General features: G+C 34.1%; 2 protein-coding genes across 2 annotated transcripts; both read right to left on the reverse strand.

Moving 5' to 3' along the window:
- Positions 1-5,535: 5,535 nt before the first annotated feature.
- Positions 5,536-8,689, reverse strand: LOC115952617 (probable LRR receptor-like serine/threonine-protein kinase At3g47570). The gene is made up of 3 exons (XM_031069798.1): positions 7,078-8,689; positions 6,324-6,769; positions 5,536-5,786 (listed from the first exon to the last, which is right to left on the reverse strand). The coding sequence occupies exons 1-2, from the start codon at positions 8,627-8,629 to the stop codon at positions 6,324-6,326; spliced, it is 1,998 nt and encodes a 665-aa protein (XP_030925658.1). The 5' UTR covers positions 8,630-8,689; the 3' UTR covers positions 5,536-5,786.
- Positions 8,690-9,068: 379 nt separating this feature from the next.
- On the reverse strand, positions 9,069-10,028 carry LOC115954008 (putative receptor-like protein kinase At3g47110). Its single transcript, XM_031071856.1, has 2 exons — positions 9,352-10,028; positions 9,069-9,274 (listed from the first exon to the last, which is right to left on the reverse strand). Exons 1-2 carry the CDS (start codon positions 9,779-9,781, stop codon positions 9,159-9,161), a joined length of 546 nt encoding a protein of 181 aa, XP_030927716.1. The 5' UTR covers positions 9,782-10,028; the 3' UTR covers positions 9,069-9,158.
- Between the last annotated feature and the right edge of the window lie 2,915 nt (positions 10,029-12,943).

Here is a 12,943-nt window from a genome sequence, read left to right on the forward strand (position 1 = left end):
CATCGACTTTTGCTAGCTAATATATGACTATGACTAAGCTTTTACGTAGTCGATAGAGACTATGGGAGAAATAGTGTATGAAAGATGTATTATAAATGGGAGCATATCATCTGCAATTTGTAATATATAGTTGGCCTAATCGCAACTTGCTGTTGGGAAATTAGATTTTGAGCAAAAAAAAAAAAAAAGAGTAAAAATCAATGAAAAACAAAGAATTGAATTGGCTTAGAGCCATGATATGATCGTTATTAACTTATTATGATGAACATAATATTTGCTCATACTTTGATTGAGTTTGCTAAAGGATTGCAGATAAATATCGACTGAATATAGCTAGCTAAAAAGTCAGGATTTTGTAACTATCAAACTTTGAAAATCCTATAAATTTCTCTATAAATGTAACACTAGTTTCCAAAGGTCCTTAACCAAAAATTAAGAGTGAAAGGATAATTTTACAATATAAGGTTAAAAACCTCATTGATTGTCAGATGAACAAAAATTCAGTCACAAACAAAATCATAAATCATAATTCCTGATATATTGAGTGCAAAAATCGGATCATCGGATTATGAAATAAGCCAAATCAAATTTTGGAGGACTGTAAGTTGAAATGAAAATTTGCAAAACTTGGCCATGCCCTATCTACCATCACTTATTGGCTGGCTTTTCCATAATAATTTTTTTTTTTTTGAGAATCTTTCCATAATAATTAATGCAAGCATTTGCAGATTTGCATGCACCATATATAATAACCAAATCATGTTGAAATACCAAATTTTGCCCTAGTGTGCGTGGGTCATTACTCATTAGTTTATAGTCTCCATCCCCATGTTAATCAAATTTGGACCTGGCAATCCTGGATTGCGTTATGATGGGCTCGATCTATTTGAACCTGGATCTATGTATGCACTTCTTTGATGTGGGAAACTGGAAGAGCAACCCTGTTTGCTTGTCCTAACTAATTAACGTGATCATTATACGGGCCTGGCCATAATGATTTAAAATAGCTTTCATGTTTATTACTCAAACCCAAAACAAACTACCAACCCCAACCCTTAAAAAGATAAAATAAAATAAAACAAAACAATGAGACACACTTGGGTTTTATGCAATTCTATAGTGGCTAACTTGTGTGATATATGTGCAGGAATAATACATATGCGCTATAATTAAACAACATTTTTAAATTATCCAAATGAATAGAAATCAATAAAATGTTATGAATGAATACAAATGTTATGACCAAATATACCAAAGTTGATTGAAATAGACCAAAGTGGACTTAACTAGACCATAATGGACCAAATGGATTAGAGTGGACCGAATAGACCGAAGTGGAGTGAATTGGACTGAATTGCGACACTGATGTGACTCAATAGGAGCATAGCAACTATAAATATTATGCTTCAACTTTTAGATAGATATAAATATAGAATATAAATGTGGCTTAATAAGTGCTTAGCAACAAAAAAAATGCTAAGTTTCAACTTTTAAATATTATATATATAGATATAGGTATAGATAATATGATATTTATGTAATTTTTTTAAACTGGTTGCTTGGTTGGTGGTCGGAGTTTTAATAAGAAACAAAAATTGAATTGAAAATTTGCAAAACTTGCCATTATTTACCATCTCACATAATGGCTGGCTTTTCCATTATAATTCATGCATACATTTGTGGATCTTGTCCTGTATTGAGATATTTATTTAATCTTATCTTTTTTTAATTTAGTTCGGTTGGCAATTTTGAATTATTGTCATTTTTATCTGTTTTATATTTCACCTTGTATTTTCAATTATAAATCTAATGCATATAACATTCAACAGATTAGTGTGAATGATAATTCATTCAAACTACGTTGTGTTTAAATTTGGTGTAAGGGCCACTCCTTATGGCTTCCAACAGAACTAAATCACAACAGATAAGATTAAGTAACTATCTCAATATATCGCATGCATCAGGGCCAGCTCAACAAATTTGGGGGCCTTAGGCGAAAACTAGGCAGAATTTTTTTTTAATTATTTAAATATTAATTAGATAATATTTACTTAATTTTTATTTATTTTTTATATTTAGTATCTATTTATCATTCTCTTTGAGATACAAAATTACTAATTAAATTTTTACATTTAAGTTTCATTAACATTTCCTTTTAATATCACTTAATCTTTTAGTAATAATTTGTAATTAAAATAAAACATGATCTGTAATAGAAAAATTATTAATTTTATGGAATAAAAAATTATTTATCACATAGCTTAACAAATTAATTTTAATACAAAATATATTATCCTAAACTTATAATTTTATTAAATTAAGACAACACTCTACCTATAACAAATTAATGACTTTCTAAATGGATGGGAAAAAAAAAGCAAAAAAAAAAAAAAAAGACTTGATGTAGGTTGAAAATAGAAGCACTAAAATAAAGTTGAATGCTTATGTAAACATGGGGGAATCTAGTTAACTAATTTAATTTTTCTAACTATTTAGTTAGTAGTTAAGGTTTCAAAACTATTTTTTTTACTAGCATCTCGAGTCTTTGAGGCTCGATTTTGGCCTATAAATCGAGTCTCAAAAACTCGATTTTTATGGTCTAATCACATCTGATGTGGCATTTCTTTACCACGTGGTAACCAGGATAAAATGGGTAACTAACCCTAATTTTCTAACCATTTAGTTAGTAGGCTCAGTTATCAAACTAATTTATTTATTAGCATCTCGAGTCTAAGAGACTTGATTTTGGCCTATAAATCGAGTCTCATAGACTCGATTTTTATGGTCTGATGTGGCATTTTTTCCACGTCAGATCAGCTGGAAATCGAGTCTTTAAGCCTCGATTTATAACCATTATATAAGCTTCTCTCACCAACCCAAAATCATATAAACAAAACCCAAATTTCTTTCAAATTTCAAATACCAATATGCCTGCGATCCTGAAGAGCCATTACTAGCACCGAACTCGGACCGGTTCTGCATGTTCCTTGATCTCTCTAGCGACGTTCATCACGGTCCGCAACAACCTCGCCCAGCGTCACCCGTGGTCCGAGCTCGTCGACCCAGGTCGAGCGGCTAGGTCGCGCTGGCCCTGGCCGCGCAGCGCGACCCTGGCTGCGCGACCTGGGCCAGCGTCGTGCAGCCTGGGTCGCGCTGGCTTGGGTCAGTTTGTTCTTGGGTTTTCAGTTTGATTTGATTTTGTTCTTGGGTTTTTTGGCACTTTGGAAGTTTGAGAATTGAGAATGGGAGAAGAACGACCCAAACACTTGAAACTTGAAAATATTTGTACTGTAGATGTAAATCGAGTCTTAGAGACTCGATTTACAGGTGAACGCCTCTCACAAAAGTGCCACCTCGGACCCAATCAGAGCATAAAAATCGACCCTCAAAAACTCGATTTATAGGCCAAAATTGAGTCTCTTAGACTCAAGATGCTAATAAATAAATTAGTTTGATAATTGAGCCTACTAACTAAATGGTTAGAAAATTAGGGTTAGTTACCCATTTTATCCTGGTAACCACCTGGAAATTGAGCCTCTAAGGCTCGATTTATAACCAAAAAAATTTTAAAAAAATTTGAAGTATCATGCACCAGCCAAAATACCCATAAACAAATTTCAAAAATCCCAAACACAAGAGACTCAGATTAGAGGGAGAGAGAGCAAACAAATTTCAGAAATCCCAAACACAAGAGACTCAGATCAGAAATCCCAAACACAAGAGCCTCAGATCAGAGGGAGAGAGAGCTCACCTCACTGGCGCTGGCCTGGGTTGCGTGCGGCCTGGGCTCACGCGCTGTCCTGGGTCGCGCGCCGCTTGGGCTCACGCGCGGCCTGGGCTCGCGCGGCCTGAGTTCTGGTGATTTTTTTTCTCCGATCTCCATCTTCTCTGATGTTCTAGTGGTTTTTTTTCTCTCCGATCTCGATCTTCTCTCTTTTCTGTTTTCGGGTTTTTTTTTTCTCTGGTTGTGCTGTGATGTTCTGGTCTGATTTCATAGGGTTATAAATTGAGTCTCTAAAACTCGATTGCTATGTAATTGCCATGTAGAAAAATATGCCACATCGGACGTAATTTGAGCATGAAAATCGAGTCTTTGATGCTCGATTTATAGGCCAAAATCGAGCCTCAAAGACTCGAGATGCTAGAAAAAAAAATAGTTTTAAAACCTTAACTACTAACTAGATAGTTGGGAAATTATGATTAATTTCCCATTTCGTCCTGTAAACATGTAAGTATGTAACTATAGTCTTGATGTAACTATAGTTTGCAAATTGCAATTCACGTTTCTCAAAAAAAAAAAAAAAAGTCTGCAATTCACATGGATTCTGACTTTTGATAACTCTTGCTGATTGACATGATAACTCATAGCATAGAAAAAGGTGGAATGCTTCCCAGCTAAAAACATTTACAACTTGTACTTCGGAGAAAAATATTAAAATTTTTAAAAGTTTAGTAAAAAGTTCTGGGTGTTGACTATGACTAGAGAGTGTTTCGTTCCAATTCCTAAACAAAAAAAAGAGAGACCCGAATCAGTGAAACTCTGCAACAAGTAAAAAAAAAAAAAACCTTGTAGCAAGAAGAATAAAAAGAAAGGAAGAGCAAATAGAAGCAAACCTGAATGAAGATCAAAGAAGAGTAGCTAGCCAACAACGAAGAATTCTATAAAAATAGAATCAAGATGGAGACTAGAGAGAAGCAAGGTGAGCAGGGAAAAAAAATACTAATCGGTACTATATTTGATTTCTTGAGATTTAAGATGGAGAGAGAATGTTTTTTTCTATAGATTCAATTAATAAATGTTAGTTTCTATCAATGAAGTTATTTACAAAGCTATTAATTTAGATTTTAAATAGGAACATTATCTCTTTAATTTCTATGTTTTGGGAAAGGGGTTTTAATTTTTATTTTATTTTATAAACCATCGGTTACAAAGGGGCCTAATTTTCTTACTTCAAGAGTCCTTAATTTTTGCTCTTCATATCAATTTATTTTTATTAGTGGCACCTTAAATTTTTTTCCTAGGTGAAGGACCAGAATTAATTTGCATTGAGGGGCCTTCTTTTATTTGAGGGCCTTAAGTCATTACATCAATTGCTTCTATGGTTGAGCCGGCACAGTATGCATGCCTGCACCATGCATAATAACCAGATTTAGCTGAAATACCAAATCTTGTCCTCGAGTGGACGGGTCATCAGTTAATAGCCTCGATTTCCATGTCAATCAAATTTGTACGAGCCCAAAGGACCTGATGATCCTGGCTTGCATTGCGATGGGCTGACTTGAGACGCAAAGGATTGATAAGTCTATGCGAGTACAAAAAGGGCATGTGAGATCGAGGACTTAAATCAAAAGTTAGTTATATATTATGGATGGCTCTATAAAAATGGTAATATTTTAGTGATTAAAAAGCTATATTAAGATGGAAAGCAAATTAAGAAAAACAATCCAGAAGAGAAAATGACACAAAAATAGGTCCCATGAACTGTTATTACATGCTAACCTGCCCTCAGACATTTCCAAGTTAAGAAGAACAGTAAGGAATAGTGTATGAAACACATATTACAATTAAAGGAGCAATCGTACAATCCATGATAAAAACAATAAATATAGTAATATGGTTTAAGAAATGTCATTGACAAATAACAGGGAGCCATTGATCTAAATAACCTTTGACATGGAAAGCAGTGACAATGGCTGAGGCAGCATATGTGTACACTAAAGAACACAGCAGAAATATTACTCAATCAAGGGGGTTCATTACTTCAATTCCATCCAATCCGGCCATGCTACAAAACAAACAATCACATAAATGAATTAATAACGGAACAGCTACGTCACAGATAGAAATAGTGAAGAATGAAAGAACCGTAATTACTTTCTTGCAAACACATGAACAAACAGTAAATCTATTCCTTTTATTCCATTGGTGTTAAATAACAGTACAGAAATGTTTAGGAACTAGAGAGACAATAAAATCTCACAACATTTTTACATTATCTTTGTTTTGAATTGTGGTAGGTCCTACTAAAATCTTATTTTATTTCAATTTATTTTGAATTATGATGGAATGATATCTCACTTGTTTTGAAAATATTGTGACATTTTGTTGTAGTCTTAGAAGAACTCAAAACAATCACATGCAGACTTAACAATCCTAATAGAGAGATATTCTTTTCAATTTTTCATTTTTTTTTCTCATTTTCTCATTTATGTTTTTATTTTATATTATTATTGTTCTATTACAAACAAGTGAAAAATATGTATGTCCATTAATCAAATCAAATGAGTTTTTGTTGAGATGAAAATAAAATGGGTTAACATACCTAGTTCACTCTTCTTTTGTTTCTCTTCTTAAATTTAAGATATGTGTCTCTAATTGCATTCATTTCATTGACAACAACATTTGTTGGCATCCGCTCATCATGTGATGTTATAGAACACGACAATCCAATTTCAAACACTGATATCAAGCAATCTTTTATTTTGCTACTAACATTGAGATGGGGCACTTCTTCAATTACTGCTCTGTCTTCAATGTCATCTTCGTTTCTCTCATCACCAACATCTTCTCCATCCTCCTCAAAGAACATTGATGGGTCAACTATATCCATTACATGTTCAGGCAAAGCCATTGAAGTGAACTTGTGAATGCTCAAACCATCTATGAACATTTCATCGATAGGTTTTTTCCCAGTGAACATCTCTAACAAGAGTATCCCATAACTGAAAATGTCTCCCGATGTTGAAATTTGGCCACCCATCCCATACTCTGATTCATTAATACATTTTCAATAACAAACAATAATATTAAGACCTCAGAAAGTTAGAATTTAACCACTAGCGCATTATGCATTGTTTGCACATATATCCCAACATTAAACTTTGTGAATATGTGTTTTTTTTTTTTTTTTTTTTTTTCAAGTGGCCAATTGTGTGAAACATTTTTCCCTACTCAAAAACGTGGTCTCAAACATGACTGTATAGTTACTTTTTGAAAGAATCTCTACTTTTGTTTGATATGAAAAAAAATACTATTAAAAAAGAAACGAATTGTGCCTCATTTGGTTGAACAATTACCTGGAGGAATGTACCCAATGGAACCCTTTAGTCCAACTGATAGGGTTTGAGTTTTGGAGGGATTGTTAGATGCTTCAAAGAGGAACTTCACTAATCCGAAATCACCAACATGGGCTACCATATCTTCATCAAGGAGTATATTGCTTGGTTTAATATCACAGTGAACAATCGGCGTTTGGCAATGTTGATGAAGATATTCTAATGCATAAGCAACATCAATGGCTATATTTAGTCTTTGAATAAAGCTTAATTTGTTTCTTTGATGTTGCTCATCAGTTTTTGGATGCAACCACTGGTCTAGACTTCCATTGCACATGAACTCAAAAATTAGGCTCTTGAAGTCATTCCCTTTATGATCAATGCTAGAGCAAGCAGAGAAAATCTTGAGGAGATTGCGATGGCGTATACTTCTCAAAGCATTGCATTCATTAGTGAAACTTGTGGAAGCTTCTTGTTGTTGAAGGTTCAATACTTTGATTGCAACAATTGCTCCATTCCTAGAAAGAACTCCTTTGTATACAGAGCCAAAGCTACCCGAACCAATCAAGTTGTTCTCAGAAAACCCATTGGTTGATTCTAAGAGTTCAGCATAAGAGATAGGTAATTGCCAATCTTCAAAAGAAGATGTAGTCAATGCTCCCTCTCTTAATTTTTTCACAGTAGAACACATAGGGAAAAAATACAACAAAAGAAGTACAAATATGGTTATACATGTGACAGGAATTATTATTCTGAGTGCAAGAAGCCTCCTGTTCAATTTGGGATGTTTGCTTGAGCATGAAGATAAATTTAATTCTTGGACACCACCGCATAACTTTTCATTTCCAAAGATTGAAATTGCGCTTGCCTTTGCAAAAATTCCTTCACTTGGCACTTCACCCTCAAAATCATTATAAGAAATATTGAGATGCTTAAGTGCCAAAAGCTTGCTAAGAAATTCAGGAATATGCCCAGATAATTTATTATGAGAAAGATCTATATCTTCTAAACCTCTTAAATTCTTCAAGGATTGAGGAATTACTCCCTCAAATGAGTTACTGTCCAAATACAAGTACTCCAAACTAATACAAGTCCCAAGGGTGGTGGGAATTTTGCTTGATATTTTATTCTTTGAGAGATCTAACTTGGTAAGATGTACTAAGTTGCCCACTTCAAAAGGTAATGCTCCTATAAAAAAATTATAAGACAAGTCCAAAAAAATTGAAAGGGATGAAAGACCCATGACCTGTTTTGGTATTGTTCCAGAGAGATTGTTATGAGAAAGGTTCAGTAAAAGCAAATTTTGGCAGTTTCCTAAGCTTGGGGGTATCCTTCCCTCAAATCTGTTCCCCTCCATATAAAGTTTTGTCAGCGTAGTTAAGTTACCCAAGGTGGAAGGGATAGGCCCAAAAAATTTGTTATTTTCCAAATGTAATTCATTTAACTCTTGAAGCTTCCCAAGAACATGAGGGAGACTACCTCCCAAATAGTTATTATCTAATCCAAGGGAATTTAAGTTAACGAGATTCTCGATCCCAGTAGGGATGTTACCGTGAATCTTATTCCCACTCATAAGAAGAACGCTTAGCTGGGTGGAAAGGTTGGCTATAGAGCTGGGCAATACTCCTCCATAATTATTAACCTGAAGATTCAAAAACTCCAAACTAGTACAGTTGGCCAAGAAATTGAGAAAACTCAATTCACCATCCTTCCCCTTTCCAAGGCTATTGTATCCAAGATTAAGCCAAAGCAAGCCTTGCAAGTTTCCTAGATTTTGAGGCACTGTCCCAGTCAGACCATTTTCAACAAGTTCAAGTTTCAGAAGTTGAGAAGCATTTGAAAATGACTCGGGAATAGGTCCCGTGAAATTGTTTCCACCGCCGAGAAATATTTGAAGGTTACGAAGAGTAAAACCAACATCTGTTGGGAGGCTTCCATGTAGCTGGTTGTCAGTTACAGAGAAAGTGTAAATGGAAGAAATATTATAGATCTGAGGAGGGATGGTACCAGACAGATTATTCTCCGAAAGGCTGAAAAATCCCAACCTTGATAGACGGCCAAGTCCACCAGGTATGCTTCCTTGAAAATTGTTTTCAGGAAGCCTAAGGGCATACAAAGAAGAAAAGTTTCCTATCCAAGCTGGGATAGTTCCTGTTAGGCTGTTCTCGCCAAGATCTAGTATCACCAACTTTGACAATGAGCTGAGGTGGTTTGGAATCTGCCCAATAAGATCGTTGTAATTAATGTCAAGCACTCTAAGTTGTGTACAGTAGCTCAGATTAGTCGGAAGTTTACCACCAAAGGAATTCCGGCTCAAATTGAGAAGCTGCAGGAGCCGTAGACGCCCCACTTCTTGAGGAATTTCATTGTAGAAGCTATTGTTTCGTAGGTAGATTCCTGTGAGGTAAGTAAGATTTCCTATAGAGGGTGGTATGGAGCCAGACAATTTCTTAGCTGTCAAGTTTAAAGCCATGACCCGTTTACTGGAAGGGCCACATGTAACACCTAACCAGTTGCAGAAATGAACAGAGTCATTCCATGAGCTCATGATTTGAAGTGGGTCTTGAGTGATCCGATTCTTGAAGTCAAGTAAAGCCAGGCGATCAGTCTCATTTGCCAGAGCAGGAACTGTTTTAGATTTCAAACATGAGCTCATGGACATCAGAAGAATCGCATGAAAGAATATTAACAAAACCCACTCGTAACCAAGACAAGAGTGTGTCATTCTGTTGGGATTGCAAGTTTGAAGCGAGGGATAGAATCTGTTAACAGCGTGTGCTTCCTGTGGAATGCAAAAATTTCAATTAGAGATAACAGAATTATATGTTAGGACATAACTTTCTTTGGAAATGCAAAACTTTAGCCGCGCCTATAGATAATGAAATAATAGCATGGATTTTACTTTTGCTCATCACAAGAGTGACCTTTACGTAGACAAGAATGACCTTTGGTTTATTAGAAACAGCCATTTTAACAAGAACTGACTGTCAATTCCGTTGAAATGTGCCCAGTATTGTGACTTTGATAAGTTAATTGGAAATTTCCGTGGAAAGAATTGAAAGTAGAATTCAGATAGTAAAATATCGACCAATTAAATCGGAAGATAGTTATTTATCGAATTCTCAAGAAATATATGTTTGAGAGATTAACTCCGTTAAGTGGGAAAGAAAATCAAGAATAGGCCATGTGAAACTTGTAATTCTGCCCACAATCATTTCAAGGTTAAGATAATCAATTTTGATAGTTCTTTGGGCTCCAATGGTAACTAGACAAACCTGTTAATGCTTCAAGATAGGAACAGAGTTCCCATCGAAGATTACTACTAGCTAATCTATGATTGTAGGCTTTTTACTGGGTGAGAAATAACGTATGAAAGAGTGATGGAGCCAGCATTTTAGTCTAGGGGAGCAAGATTACAAGAACATTAAAAAATAACCAAATAAATTTTAACATTTTTCCTAAATAAAATATTAACCAATATTAATAATAAAATATATAAACAAATTCTAATCTTCTATCAAAATCTAATATAAACGTAAACTATAATTTACTTTTTCATACTTAGTTTAGTTAACTATAAGTGTATATTTCATATCATTAAAATATAGAAACACAAATAACTAATTCATAGTTACTAACTATCAAAGTAAGCAATTATCTAAATACATAAATTTTAGACATCTAATTTTTTGCTCAAAATAAATTGAGAAAATAAATCAATCTAAATGTGCAAAGTTGTATAGTCTCAATATCTTGATTGCTTTAAAAAGAATACGTAGAATTCAAAATTTCTTTCTCTATCTTTCTAAGTTTTTAAATGGCCAAAAAAAAAGTTTACCAAAAAAAAAAAAAACCTAAATTTTAAATTTGTGATAAGGTCAAGAGGTGGATGAATTTTTATTTATTTATTTTTAAATAGTGGAAGCTTTAGGGTTATAATACATTACAAGGACATTAAGTATTTTTTTTTCTATAAAATATGGGATGTATTGCTATTGAAAAAAGGAAAATTCTGGGATAATAGGGGAGAAGAACTCAAAAAAGTATTGTGAATACTGAATATTGGTGAAAAGTGAAAATTAAGATAGAATTTTTTTTTTTTTAGAAGATAAAATTAAGATAGAGTTATTTTTAAAAAAGAGGAGAGAGAGAGAGATAGAGAGAGAGAGAGAGAGGGGGGGGGGTGTGTCAGGGGGTCTTTTCCTTATTATTTTGGGAGTAGACTATAGTTTATTACTTTTTAGAGAGAAAAATTAGGGAAACAACAAAATGACACAATATTTCACAAAATTCTTATCATTAGTTGTGGTGCGTCCTATTCTAATATTTCATTATTTTAATTTATTTTGACCTATGAGAGATTGAAGTCTCAATTGTTATGAAAATGTTATGACACTCTATTGTGTACATAAAATAACTCCCATTTAAAATAGATATGCTTTTTGGTTTTTATATGCTGTTAATGGTTGATTGGTTTAAATTGGAAAATAGTTATCTTTTTGTTTATTTTCCACTAGTATGTAACTCGTGTTTATGCACGAAAATGATAAATTGTAGTTGTGCTATTGATGTTGATTTGAGTTATTAAACATATAGGATATAGTTTGACCAGGACATTTGGAGGTACTAAAATAGTTTTTGAAAAGAACAAAATATAGCTACAAATTTGGTTGTATCCTAAGGTTACAAATTTACTTAATAGAATAAATATTACTAGATATTTTGAAAATCTAACTGTTGAATTGCATATTCTTTACGCTTTTAATATGCATGTCAAATTTTGTGTCAATTGGATATTATTTATTATATAATATATAAGCTTATATTTTATGCATAATTTTAAACTACAAAAACTTGCAATTTAAACAATTTATTAATGACATAACTATTGATCTTTAATTTTCTAGAAATTTTACAAGCATGAAGGATATAAGAAGAAGATGTCATAGTCTAAGGCTATAATCAATTTTGTAGCTAAATTTTGTCATTTTGAAAATCACTATTGAACACTACATATACAATAACTGTGGGGCCCAAACGATTTACGGGCCGGACCCATCTACCTGGGGAAAATCCGAAGGCCCAAGCCGAGGAGGGCTATGGCCCAAACTCGACCAAATAGCCTATGGACATCGCCGAGGACGGCTCAGTCCTCGGCAGACCCAAAGTTCCCCCCCTGAAAGGAGGGCAGAAACGGTATAGGACCGAAACCAGGACAAAAGATCTAAAATATCCAGGGAAAGCTGCCCTTACTGCCATTCAATGCTCTGAACCTGACAGAGCCGCAGTTTTTGACTTTTACAACCACCCCCAACGACTTTGAATATGGGCTGATGGGACAAGTATCAATTTTGGAAAGATTGACCCTATACGTGGACGAAGGACAATGAACGCAGGCGAATATAAAAGGAAAAAGAAGTAACCTAATAGGGGGGTTGGGAAAAATGGCCAGAAACCAGAGCCTCCCAGCCCACCTCCAGGAGAAAGACTCCAGGGGTGTAGGAAAGCTTAAGTTCATACGAACACCGCGAAAAACCCACCGCCTATCGAACAAGGCCTAGCCTTCCAACCCACGCTCTACAAATGATATTGTTAGGGGCCTTTTCACGTGCGAACCCGACACTGTTACGGTCCGCCACGAAACGCGTCCTTACAATATATATATATATATATATATATATATATAAAACAATTACATATACTCAATAAAAATCACCACACAACAAAAATTACCACATGTTCTATCTTATTAAAAATTAGAAAAAAATTGATCATAAGTATTATTAAATTTAGGTAAGAATTTTAATATGTGACTAACTACATTTACTTTTTTTAAAAATAATTTGGCTAATTATCTATATTTTTATGATAAAAATTATGTTTAATT

Source organism: Quercus lobata, chromosome 7 (genome assembly GCF_001633185.2).
Source record: "Quercus lobata isolate SW786 chromosome 7, ValleyOak3.0 Primary Assembly, whole genome shotgun sequence".
Classification (NCBI taxonomy): domain Eukaryota; kingdom Viridiplantae; phylum Streptophyta; class Magnoliopsida; order Fagales; family Fagaceae; genus Quercus; species Quercus lobata.